General features: G+C 44.2%; 1 protein-coding gene across 2 annotated transcripts in view; it reads right to left on the reverse strand.

The window, feature by feature from the left end:
* Positions 1-14020, reverse strand: part of LOC140463354 (slit homolog 1 protein-like) — a 334431-nt gene that overhangs the window by 194749 nt on the left and 125662 nt on the right. For both annotated transcript variants that reach the window (XM_072557191.1, XM_072557190.1), the window contains exons 7-8: positions 13897-13968; positions 3493-3656 (exon numbers count right to left, since the gene is read on the reverse strand). In XM_072557191.1, coding sequence (XP_072413292.1) covers positions 3493-3656; positions 13897-13968 — 236 coding nt within the window. The remainder of the gene's footprint in view (positions 1-3492; positions 3657-13896; positions 13969-14020) is intronic.

Genomic DNA, 14020 nt, shown 5'->3' on the forward strand with positions numbered 1-14020 from the left:
CGTAACTCTCCCTCTACGCTTTTAAACTGGACATAAAGCTTTCTCAGCACTGTCTCCATCAAGATATTCCGGGATGGATACAGCACAGAGTCAGATACTGAGTAAAATTCTGTCTACTCTTTTAAACTGAAAGTAAAACTGCCTTTTCTTTTTTAAACTGAAAGCAAATCTTCCTCTACACTGCCCCTGTACAGATTTAATACAGAGTAAATCTCTCTCCACATTTTAGATTAGATTACAATTAGATTAGATTACTTACAGTGTGGAAACAGGCCCTTCGGCCCAACAAGTCCACACCGCCCCGCCGAAGCGCAACCCACCCATACCCCTACATCTACATCTACCCCTTACCTAACACTACGGGCAATTTAGCATGGTCAATTCACCTGACCTGCACATCTTTGGACTGTGGGAGGAAACCGGAGCACCTGGAGGAAACCCACGCAGACACGGGGAGAATGTGCAAACTCCTCACAGTCAGTCGCCTGAGGCGGGAATTGAACCCTGGTCTCTGGCGCTGTGAGGCAGCAGTGCTAACCACTGTGCCACTGTGCCGCCCATAATTATCCTCATCAAGTACTCTTCGCACAGTGCCACTGCCATTTCATTACAGGGTACGTCTCTCTCTCTACACTGTCCTCACCAAACACTCCCAGAGCATGTAGAGTACAGTTTAGATGCAGAGTAACTGTCCATATCAAGCATTTCCAAGACAGGGACAGCACAAGGTTAGGTACAGAGTAAAGTTCTTCAACGTGAGATGCTGAAATGGGGTGTAAGTGACGATGTGACGGCTGCCCCCAGCATGTGCAGTGAGTGCAGAGAGTTGTTATTTGTTCAGCTGGGACCAGCACCCAGCAGGGATAAAAAGGGCAGACATTACAATCTATCCTTTGGACTCAGTAATCATCAATCACACAACAAGGAAAACATTTACAGAATACATAATTTATCCCTGGTGTGCGGAGGTGTACACAAGTCCATGTGTGGTTACAAAGTAATACTGGTGGGGGTTGAACGGGGACTGCAGATTCAACACAGTGAAATCATATTCTAAACTATTCACATCCCCACAAGAGGCTTTCATCTTCCTTTTGTATTTATTCTCCAGAAGTGGACATCACTGGGAGGAGTGACCAAGTATTGCTCACCCTCAGTTGACCTGAGGAGGTGGAGAGACACCACCTTTTTGACCAACCTGATGACAGTATGTTGGATACAGCTCCATTTTTAGGTCGTTGTTAAAATCAAAGCAATGTTGTGGGTTTGGAGTCACATATAGATGGACTGGGTATGGATGATAGGGTTTCTCTCTCCTTGTGTTCGCTGTCTGAAAGCACGTCCGACCCACAGATTTATGAGCATGGAGAAGGGGACATTTTGAATCCACCAACAGTAGAATGGGGATAGAACCCTGAGCTGTGGTCACCAACCTGCTCCACAACAGCAATCCAGCCAACTGAGCCCCCGTCCAACCCCACCCCGAATTGCCTCGGCAATTTCCGCTTTTTACCAGCATGTTGTAGCCTGGAACTATGGCCAGTCATGGTTGAAGCCATAGTTCATCACACGACCAATCAGGAGTCTTGCCTGCTTTGATGTCCTGCCATTGGCGCCTGATAGGAGCATTTACAGATGGATACTCAACCTACTAAAGGTAAAAGTAGGGCAAAGTTGCCACAATCCCAGAGGGCCACCCTCCCATTACAGAGAGGTGGTGGTGGTCTCACCCGAGGGTCACCACGTCTCAGGTGAGGGGAGAGGTTGAGAAGGAAAGTCCTTCATGGGACTGAACCCACACTGTTGGAGTCACGCGATATTGCAAACCAGGAGAATGTGAGGACTGCAGATGCTGGAGATCAGAGCTGAAAAATCTGTTGCTGGAAAAGCGCAGCAGGTCAGGCAGCATCCAAGAAGCAGGAGAATCGACGTTTCGGGCATAAGCCCTTCTTCCTGAAGAAGGGCTTATGCCCGAAACATTGATTTTCGTGCTCCTTGGATGCTGCCTGACCTGCTGCGCTTTTCCAGCAACACATTTTTTCAGCTCTATATTGCAAACTAGCCATCCAGCCAACCGAGCGAAGCAAACCCTGTATACTCTGACCTGGGGCTAGGTTGTGAACACACCTTCATTGACCATTCAGTTCTGGAATGGGACTCAAACCCAGAACTTCTAGCTCAGAGGTAGGGACACTGCCTACTCCACCACAGGACTTCCAAAAACAGGGTTTCCTTCAGTGAAAGTCATGAGTCTGTTTTTCAGCAATCATTGTAGCCACTTTACTGAAATCAGAATTTTATTACGTTTTAATTGTGTTCAATAGGGATTTCCAAGAGTGATAACAAGGCCTGGAGCAGCTAGGATTGTTCTCCTTGGAGGACAGAAAGGAGGATTTATTAGATGTAATCAAACATTTTAATTGTTTTGATGGGAGGACCAGGAACAGAGGACACAATGTAAGAGAAAGGGCAAAGGAACCCAAGATGGGAATGAGACTTCTTTGTGGAATGTGTTGTTGGTGATTCAGAAAGGGGAATGGAAGCAGATTCAAAAGGAACCTTCAGAAGAGAATTGGACAAATAGTTGAAAAGGAAGAATGTGCAGGACTGTGGGGAATGTGAGATGTAATTGGATAATTCCATCACAGAGCTGGCAGAACATCATGGGCCAAATGGCCACAGTTGAAGGGATTGTCCTTTCAAACTGAGATGAGGAGGAATTTCTTCAGCCACAGTGTGGTGACTCTGTGGAAATTATTGCTGCAGAAGGCTGTAGAGGCCAAGTCATTGAGTATGTTTAAGAGACAGAAAGGTTATTGATTAGTAAGGAGACCAAGGTTAACAGGGAGAAGGCAGGAGGCAAGATCCTCAGACAGCAGCATCCAAACCCATGACCGCATCCATCTAGAAGGACAAGGTCAGCAGATACATGGGAATACCGCCACCTTCAAGTTCCCCTCCAAGCCACACACCAACCTGACTTGGAAATATATCATCGTTCCTTCACTGTCACTGGGTTAAGATCCTGGAATACCCTCCAAGGTGGACTGCAGCAGTTCAAGAAGGCAGTTCACTACCACCTTCTCAAGGGCAATTTGAGACTGACAATAAATATTGGCCCAACCACTGATGCCTACTTCCCTCAAACGAAAATGTTTTTAAAAACTGGGGTTGAGAAACATATCAGTTAAGATCAAATGGTGGGGTGTAAATGATAGGCTGAATGGCCTAATTCGATTATATCTTATGGTCTTATGGTTGTCCTGTAAATCTAGGAACTCAGATTCTGACGCTGCTACAATGAGATTCAGCTTCATGTTTTATTAGATGACCTATTCAGTCGCTGAATGAAATATTACAACTACCGATGTTCAGCTCAGTTGCAACTGTGCTCTCCCTCCTGGTTTTTGATCTCTCCCCATCACCTCCGTTAACAAACTGGCTAAAGCTGCCCCCCACCCAGGGAGCAGCGTGGATTCGAACGGCACTCACCTGTGCAGGAGAACTCGTGCTTCTGTATCTCTGCCACGTTAAGTCCTCGGAGGTCAGGCGGAGCAGTGCACTGAGTGAAGAGACCGATCTGTGGGCGTTGGCGGAGCCATTGGGAGAGCCAGGACAGGTGGCAGTCGCAGTAGAGGTGGTTGGAGTGCAGGCGACTGTCAGACAAGAAGACAATGCATCAGTAAAGCTTTATCTGGTTACCTGAGCCGAGTGGTATTATCATGGGTCTGTTAACCCAGCTAATGTTTTGGGATCCAAGTTCGAATCCCACGGCAGCAGGTGGTGGAATTTGAGTTCAATTAAAAATCTGGAATTAAGAATCTAATGATGATTGTGAATCAATTGTCAGGAAAACCCCATCTGGCACACGATTGTCCTTTGGGAAAGGAAACTGCTATCTTTACCCGGTCTGGCTTAAATGTGACTCCAGACCCACAGCAACGTGGTTGACTTTTAGCTGCCCTTTGGGATGAGCAGGGGAGCGATACCATCAGCCCGTGAATGAACAACAAAAAAAATTAATATGAAGCCATCAACCTCTTTCAGGCAGAACCTAACAGAATGTGTAGGAAATGTAAAAAAGCCCACAATAGGATCTCTGAAGAGTCTGTGTGTAGGGAGCTTTACTCCAATCGGTTTCCTCCCACAATCCGAAGATGTGCAGGTTAGGTGAATTGGCCATGCTAAATTGCCCACAGTGTTCAAGGATGTTGTAGGTGAGGTGCATTAGTCAGGTAAATTTAGGGTATGGGGAATGGGTCTGGGTGGGTTACTTTTCGGAGGTTCAGTGTGGACTTATTGGGCTGAAGGGCCGGTTTCCACACCGTAGGGATTCTATGATTAGATGATGATTAATGATGAGGATCATTAATGAAAGGACAAGTATTGTTGAAAACAGTTTGACATCAATAGAATGTCAGGTCCACATGCAGTTGACTCCCTAAACAAAGATTCGGGCTGAAATGGGAACATCAGGAAACAATTGGGACTCAGCTCTCAAGCATTCTCTAGCACTTACAATCTCATCTCAAAAGGAAGAATAGATGCCCAACACTAGAAACTGGGCAGCACTTAAGGAACGGTACCGAAGAATGGTTATTAGATGCAGGGGAGATGGCTGAAGATAGGTGTTTGATAGTGCAGAGTAAAGATTAATCCCGGATCTTCTCTCTTGTTGTATCAAGAAAGAAAGAATTTTGAAAGCATTTTCACCACTTAAGACAGGTCAAAGTGCTCCAGCAGTAATTAGGTACTTACAAAGTATTATCACAGTTAAAATGTCGCAGCCAATTTGGACAGCAAGTTCCCACAACTAGCAAAATGATAAAGACTAAATAATTTATTTTCTTAATTGGTGCAGGACCCCAGGAAGAAATCCCCCTGTTTTTCTTCATTAAGCCCAGTTGAATCAGGGTCTGAATTCAATGTCATATCTGAGAGATAGCACTTCTCAGAGTTCAGTGCTCCCTCAGTGTGGTACTGGGAGTGCCACCCCAGAAATGTCAGTGGGTTCTAGAACTGACAATGAGATGAGAGGACTACCCACTAAGCCCCAGCAACACTGCTTGGTGATGTCACAGGTTTTGGTGAGGTCAAAGGGTTTGGTCATGTCACAGGATTTGGTAACCGTAAGACATAGGGACAGAAATAAGCTATTCAGTGCATCAAAAACAATTAGATCATGGCTGATCTGATGGTCTAATATTGAATGCACTTAATAATCCAATCTTGACAGCCCGCTGTGGTAAAGAATTCCACACATTCATTACCCTTTGGGAGAAGAAATTCCTCCTTAACTCTGTCTTAAATGTGGGACTCATTATTCTGAAATCATGCCCTCTGTCCCTAGTCTCTCCCACAAGTGGAAATAACCTTTCCTCATCAACTCTATCAAGACCTCTAAGAGTGTTGTGTGTTTCAACAAGGTCACCTCTCATTCTTCCAAATGCCAACAAGTTCATGTACAACCTGCTTAAACTTTCCTCATAAGACAGTCCCTCCATATTGGTATCAGAGTCAAGATTAGAGTGGTGCTGGAAAAGCACAGCAGGTCAGGCAGCATCCGAGGAGTAGGAAAATCGACGTTTCGGGCAAAAGCCCTTCATCAGGAATTCCTCCTCAGATGCTGCCTGACCTACTGTGCTTTTCCAGCACCACTCCAATTTTGACTCTGATCTCCAGCAGCTGCAGCACCCACTTCCGCCATATTGGTATCAGCCCAGTGAACCTTCTCTGGACTGCATCCATGCCTGTATATGTTTCTGTAGACAAGGGGGCCCAAAACCTCACATTATCCCAGTTGTGGTCTGACTGGGGGGGCTTGAAGAGCTGGCTCCACAGCACTGAGGATGTCACCTAGAAAGGGAGCAAAACGTCTGCAAACCAACTTCCCAGCTCGGCAAACGTACCCACAACAAATGGTCTGACTCTTGTCTTGCATAGTTTCAGCAAAACCTCCCTGCACTTATGCTGTTCAATAATGTCCAACTTGAAGGAAGGTGATGGCCTAGTGGCTTAATTGCTATTAATATTGCTTTATTTATCCAGAGACCTTAGTCATGTTGTGGGTACCCAGGTTTGATCCCCACTATGGCAGATGGGGGAATCTGATTTGAATAAATACCTGGAATTAAGAGTCATGAAGCCAATGTCAAATGTCAGTTAAAACCCATCTTGTTCACTAATGTTCTTGAGGGAAGATAATTGCTGTCCTTACTTGGTCTAGCCTCCATGTGACTCCAAACGCACAGCAATGTGCTTGACACCTAACCGCCCTCTGGGCAATTCAGGATGGGCAACAAAAGTTGGCCTGGACAGTGATGCCTGCGAATGAATATTGAAAAAACTTGCCTTCCCTATTACCCACTGTACTTGGATGCTAGCTTCTTGTGATTCATGGATGAGGATGACTGAATCCTTCTCTACTGATGCTCCCTGCAGTCTTTCTCCATTTAAATAACATTCAGCTCCTTTACTCTTCCTGCCAAAGAACGTAGGCGAGGTCATGGGATTTGGTGATGCACATGACCTCGGTAGGTCACAGGGAAAGGGGAGCTCTATGTAAAATGGATGTCTCCCTTGGCACTCTGAGCCAACAATTTACAGGTAGATACAGAGGTGACATGAACTGATGGAGAAATATCCTGCATGTGTGATGAATAAAGATGATTAGATTCTTCTGTAGAACTTTAAGCAAGAAATAAACATGCTCATATAAAACCAGATGCTTAGGTGTTCCAGTGTTAACTGCTCCTGGTGGTTTACTGGTGAGAGAGAGAGAGAGAGAGAGAGAGTACAGGGGCTGGTGCTGCAGTGACTTTGAGAGAATGTCATTATTCATAGCCATATTACACTTTACTTCTTGGAAGAGTCACAGACACTGAGGAAGAGGGGGTGGGGAGGTTCAAGCAACATGCCAAGTCCGGGGAGACCAGTGAACCAAATTACGAGACGGCAAAATCAATATAATATGATTAAGTCAGCTTTCCAAGCTCTTCACGCTGCCCCGCGGGCCAAGCGCTGAAAGTAATTACCCATCTCCTGTGTGTGGCTTTCTCCAGCATTGTCAATACCTCAAGGTTAATTTACTCTTTCCAGTAAAGCACGTTGCTGTGTAAGGGATTTTGTTAATGAGTGTGGAATCAAGGTGAAAGGGCAAGGCCTAGAGTTCAGGACACATTCCAAAATCAGATATCAAGGTCATTCGGGAGGGAAGTGAAGCCAAGTTTCAGTGTTTAAAAAGAGCCCATCGACTGTAGGACTGATGGAGGTGAGGAATTCCACAGCTTTCAGCATTTTGTGGGAAACACATCTGCCAATTTGTAAACAGCAAGATCCCACACAATGCAATAAAATAAAGGAGATCATCCCATTGTATACTCATTGGCTGAGGGATAAACATTGGCCAGGACTGAATGAGAATGTCTCTGCTCTTCAAGCCCACTTGAAGAAAAGCAGTACCTCTGATAGTGTAGCACTCCCATAGCGTTGCACTGGGAGTGTCAGCCTGGATGGTGTGCTTGGGGCTCTGGAGTGGGGTTGGAATCCATTGTCTCCTGATATATAGCTCTCAGCCATACCATTTACAAACAGCCGAGAGTTTAGAAGGGTCAACAGAGGGAACCGTACAAAAGAATTGAATTTGCTGGAAAAGCCCAGCAGATCTGGCAGCATCAATGGAGAGGCAGATTCACTGAGGAAGGGTCGCCAGACCCAAAACATTAACTCTGATTTCTCTCCACAGATGTTGCCAAATCTGCTGAGCTTTTCCAGCAATTTCTGATTTTGTTCCTGATATCCAGTGTCCGTGGTTGTTTGAGAAATGGACTGGCTCTGGTAGGAAGAAGTGAAATGGAGTTTCAAAAAGGAATAGGAATTTGGACAGTGATTTGGGGATGAACTCTGCTGGACATGTAAGATGTGGAGCTAAGACTGGTTTTCTTGAATGAAATCCATTCCCTGCAGGGTTTGTGAACTCATCTACTTTCTCAAATCGTTGGACTACCCATGAACAGTATCTGTGGTTATTGACTGATAGCCTTGACTAGACAAGGATCGTCTCACCTGCTTCACTGTTGAACTGCAGGATTGATATCACTGTTAAGAAGATAGGAAACCAGCAGCAGGAGTAGACCATTCAGTCCCTCAAACCTGTCCCATCATTCTAGATCACAGCTGGTCAACTACCCCAATGCCGTATTCCCACATCATCCTCATAGCCCTTGATGTCATTATTAACTAGAAATCTATCAATCTTGGTCTTGAGCTTACTTAATGACAGAGCGTCCATACCCCAGAGGTACAGAATTCCAGAGATTCATCACCATCTGACATTTCTCCTTACCTCAGGTTGAAATGGTTTGCCCTTTACCCCAAGACTTGTCTACACAGAGGCACACACACACACACACACACACACGGACACAGACACACACACAGACACACACACACACGGACGGACACAGACAGACAGACACATACAGACGGACACAGACAGACAGCCAGACAGACAGACACACACACACACACACACACACACACAGACAGGAACGACACACACACACATGGACACACACAGACAGACACACACACACACACCTGCTCCACCTTGACCTTGTTGTGAGGTTACAGATACACTCTCTGAACTGAAAGCAGTCTGCATGGTGTGATTTCCCATCAGTCAGATTACATTGTGATGAGGAGTTTAGTCAATTAGAGTTTGATACAACGGGAGAGAATGGGAATGGATTTGGTTCATGCACAGCTTCAGAGCTGTTACCTGCTTTTGAGAGTAGCCCCACACATGGGAGCTTGCAACAGACCAAATTAAATTTACATTTGAAAACGACACATTTAATCAACATGGGTCAGACAAGTACTGCCTTAATGCAAAGAGATTTAAACATTTCAAAGTCTCTTGGATGATAAATGAGTACAGAATGATTTGCTGAGTTGAAAGAGGACAAATTGGATTTGAAAAACAAAGACTTCTGGAGTTGAATGTATAAATCTTTTTTTAAACCATGTCAGAAAATGTTCTTGTCATTAAGGTGAGGAGGTAGCAGTGCTGATCACTGCAGTAGATTGCAACATGCATCACCTACTGTCCCCATCTCACACTCCCAGGATAGGTACTTACAGAGTGAGATACAAAGGGGCCTCTGTACTGTCCCCAGGATGGGTGCAGCACAGGGCTAGATACAGAGTGATACTTCATTAACACTCACAGGATACGTACAACACAGGCTCAGATCTAAAGTTAAAGAACAATCATATAGAGCTTTGGCAATTCCATATCTCCTGTTGACCTCTTGGGCAATGAATATCAATTCCATTCTGAAGAAGGGTCACTGAACTTGTAACAGTTAATTCTTTTCTCTCCACTGATGATGCCAGACCTGCTGAGTTTCTTCAGCAACTTCTGTTTTTGTTGTTGTTGGTGGGTTATTTTAAGGGGCAGGCTGACTCCAGCTCTATTTTTCGGCCTGAAGCGTGTCTCTTTCACCTCACTTTCCACCTGAAGACCCATGAAGGGAAGAGGAGGGGGAAAGGATTTGTGCTTTATTGGAGCTCGATGAAATTGAATATTCGTCTCTTTAGGAAAGGAACTGTCTTGTTGAATTGACCAAAATCTTTCAAGCTGCACGTGGAACAGTCTGTACTAGGTGTTACATCACTGGAACAACAGGGAGCCAGTTAGCTCAGTTGGCTGGTTTGCAATGTAGAGTAATATTAGCAGCGTGGGTTCAAATCCTGCACGGGTTGAACTTGCCATGAAGCATTCTCCATCTCAACCTCTCTCCTCACCTGAGCAATGGTGACCCTCAGATCAAGCTGCCACCCTTTTTTTAATGATAGAGCAGCCCTTGTCTGCTAGGACTTTACTTTTATCAGTGGTATCAAGGCGTGATATGCTGGAACTTCAGTTGGTCGGACTGTTGTCGGTTGTCAGTCTAAGACACACTCCAGCGAGATGAGCATATAATTTAAACTGTCACAGTACTACAGGGAGAGTGCTAAACTATCAACTGTGCTGTTTTTCAGATAAGATGCTCAGCTAAGGCCTTATCTGCCCTCTCAGGTAGATGGAGGATTATCTGGAACAATTTTGAAGTGTAGAGGGGGGCTTCTACATAATATCTTCACCAACCTCAACCAACATCATAAACCAGCTGAGGTAGTCATGACCACATTGTTGGTAGTGGAAGCTTGCTGACACAAATTGGCTGTGACAACACTTCAAAACAAACAGTATCATTGGTTATAAAGGACTTTGGGTCACTCTGAGGTTTTGAAATGCAGTATAAAAATACAAGTCCTTTCAAGTCTTTCTTTAATTAGCGCTGTTATATTCTTCTCATTTTTGACCAGCTACACCATACTTCCTCAAAATCTCAATCAAATTATGAGACAAGACCTCCTCCGCAAAAAGCCATGCTGACTATCCCCAATAAGTCCATTCTTTTCCAAATGCATGTAAATCCTGTCCCCTAAAAATGTTCTTCAATAATTTCCTTACCACTGATGGAAAGCTCACGAGTCTATAATTTCCTGGATTTTCCCTGTTGCTTTTCTCAAACAAAGGAACAATATTGGCTAATCTCCGAATGTCTGGGATCATGGCTATGGCTAAAGAGGATACAGAGTCATAGAGACATACATTATGAAAACAAACCCTTTGGTTCAACCAGACCACGCCAACCGTATTCCCAAACTAAACTAGTCCCACCTGCCTGATCCTGGCTCATATCCCTCCAAACCGCTCCTTAAACAATGTCTTTTCAATGTTGCGACTGTGCCTGCATCCACTACTTCCTCTGGCAGTTCATTCCACATATTAATCACGCTCTGTGTAAAAAAAGTTGCTCCTCATGTGCTTTTTAAAACTTTCTGCTCTCACCTTAAAAATATGCCCCTTAGATTTGAACTCCCCAGGGAAAAGACCCTTGTCATTCAACTTATCTATGCCCTGCATGATTTTATAAACATTTATAAGGTCACCCCTCAACTTCCAGTGTAAAAGGTCCCAGCCTATTTTTATAACTCTGACTCCCCAAACCCTGCTACCCCACATCCTGGTAAATCTTTTCTGAACCCTCTCCAATTTAATAATAGCTTTCTATAGCAGGGGCACCAGGACTGCACACAGTACTTCAGAAGAGGTCTCACCAATATCCTGTACAACCTCAAAAAATAGCTGCCCCAGCAATTGCCTTCCTGCCTCCCTCAGTATCCTGGGATAGATCCCAGAAGGCCCTGAGCACTTACTGATCTTAACATTTTTCAAGACATCCAACACCTCTTTTTAATAGTGACATGTCCTAAAATATCAACATAACCCTCCCTAATCTTATCATTAACTATGCCCTTCAGCTTGGTGAATACCAATGTGAAGTACTCAATAAGAACCTCACCCACTTCTTCCAGATTCACACAATAATTTCATTCTTTGTCCTGGAGTGGACCTTTCCCTTTCTGTCTTGCTTCTAACATGTGTATAAAATGCCTTGTGATTCCCTCAAATCCAACTTGCCAAGAACATTTCATGGCTCCTTTTAGCCTTCCTAATTCCTTCTTTAGATTCTTTGCTGCTTCCTTTATATTCCTAAAGGAATAAATTTCGTAAATCAGGATGAAAGAAATCTTCATCTCCCTCTAATCTTTATACTAATTAAGAGTATAAGACCATAAGAAATAGGAACCAGGAGTAGACCGTTGGGCACCTTGAGACTGCTCCATCATTTAGTGGGATCATGGCTGGTCCAACATTCCTCATGTCCACATTCCCCATAATGCTTGATTTCCCTTCAGATCAAGAATCCATCTCTCTCTCAGCCTTAGATATACACAAGGACTCTTGCCCCCACAGCTGTCTGTGGCAAAGAGTTCCAAAGACTTAACTCTTTGAGAGAAAGAAATTGCTCCTCATCTCAGTTTTAAATTGGTGTCCCTTTATTCTGAGACTATGCCGCTTGGTCGTAGACTCTCCCAGGAAACATCCTCTCAGTATTTACTGTGTCAAAACCCTTAAGAATCTCATACGTTTCAATGAGATCACATCTCATTCTTCTAACCTCCAGTGAGTAGAATCCCAAACTGTTTAGCCTTTGCTTATTAGACAATCCCTCTGTACCAGGGATCATCCTAGTGAACCTCCTTTGAATGCTCTCCAATGAAATAATACTTTTCCTGAAGTGAGGGGATCAAAACTGCTCACAGTACCCCAAATGTGATCTTACCAGCACCTTGTGCAGCTGCAGTAAGACCTCCCTACTCTTATACTCCAATCCCTTTGAAATAAGGGCCAGTCACCTTCCTGATTATCTGCTGCACTGTTGTGCTAGCTTTCTGTATTTTGCACAAGTACTTTCAAGTCGTTTTATGTTGCAGTTTTGTGCAGATTTTCTCCCATACAAAATGAACAACTTCACATTTTCCCATTTTATACTCCACTTGCTAACTTGCTGCCCACTTATTTAACCTATCAACATCTCTCTGTAAATGGTCTGTGTCCCTCTCACACCTGCCTTTCCATCTATTTTTGTGTTGTCTACAAATTTGGTGACAGCACGCTCACTTCCTCCCTCTTAATCATTCATATATATTGTAAACAACTGTGGCATTGTGGTCCCAGCACTGATCCCTGTGGACCCCCACTGGTCGCCAACCTGAAAATGAACCTTATCCCCACTCAATGTCTCCTGTCCATTAGCCCATTTTCTATCCATGTTATTATACAACCTCCAACACTTTGGGTTCTTATCATGTGATTTAATCTTTTGTGAGAACCTTGTTGAATCCCTTCTTGAAGTCCATATACAACACATCTGCTGGTCCCCCTCTATCCACTCTGATTGAGACTTCCTTTAAAACCTCTAATAAATTAGTTTAAGACACAATTTTCCTTTCATGAAGTCACACTGACTCTGCTTGATTAGGTTATGATCTTCCAAATGTGCTGCTATTGCTTCCTTAATAATTGAATCCAATATCTTTCCTCCCCTAAATGTCTTTGAAGGAAGGAAACTGTGATCCTTACCTACATGTGACTCCAGATGCAGAGCAATCTGGTCGACTCCAACTGCCCAGCCCAGAGGGATCCCATTCAGGATGGTAATAAATGCTGGCCTAGTGAGTGATGCTCTCAGCCCATGAATGAAGACAAAAAAAGTCCTCATCTTGTAACTGTGCAGTTCTGGTAATGTCCTTGTAAATGTCCTCTGTCCCCTGCTAATGTAATTACATCCTCTCTGAATTAAAGTGACCAAGCTGCACAGAGTGTCCCAGCTGCTGTCTACTTTGTGCAGAGCTGGGATTACCTCACTATTTATTTACTCAGTCAGTGACTGACTAATAAAGGATTCCATATGCCTTCTTAGTTATCGCTTTTACCCAACCTGACCCCTTCGGGGATCTGAGCTGAAAAATGTGTTGCTGGAAAAGCGCAGCAGGTCAGGCAGCATTCAAGGAGCAGGAGAATCGACGTTTCGGGCATGAGCCCTTCTCCAGGGATCTGTGGATATTCATTCCAAGGTCCCTCCTTTCCTCTAGACCTCTCAGTATCCAACCACCTTTTACTTATTCCTTTGCCCTCCCCAAACGCAGTCCTTATCTTTGCATTGGATTTCATTTGCCAATTGTCTGACCAGCCTGATGATACCATTCAGTCGTCTACAGCTTCCTTCCACACCATCAGTTACAATACCAACCCTCCTTGCTTCAGCAAATGTTTGGATTATGCCTCTTAATTTCTGCCTGTTCAGATTTTAGACCCATGCACAATTTCCTGGAGTTTATCCATGCTCCTGTTTACACTGGTGGCACATCTGTCCTTGTTACAGTCACTTCTTGATATCTTATAAAGGTTATTAAAGAGCTCATAGGTCTTGTACTTACAAGGTGCGAAGCTTTGGCATGTGGTTAAAGCTGGAGACAGGGATACTGCTGATATTGTTGTTATTCAGGGTCCTGAAAAAGACAATAGAAAACAATTAGCTAACCACCCTTTTTTTTATCTTTA

The sequence above is a fragment of the Chiloscyllium punctatum genome, chromosome 38 (assembly GCF_047496795.1).
Source record: "Chiloscyllium punctatum isolate Juve2018m chromosome 38, sChiPun1.3, whole genome shotgun sequence".
In the NCBI taxonomy this organism is placed as follows: domain Eukaryota; kingdom Metazoa; phylum Chordata; class Chondrichthyes; order Orectolobiformes; family Hemiscylliidae; genus Chiloscyllium; species Chiloscyllium punctatum.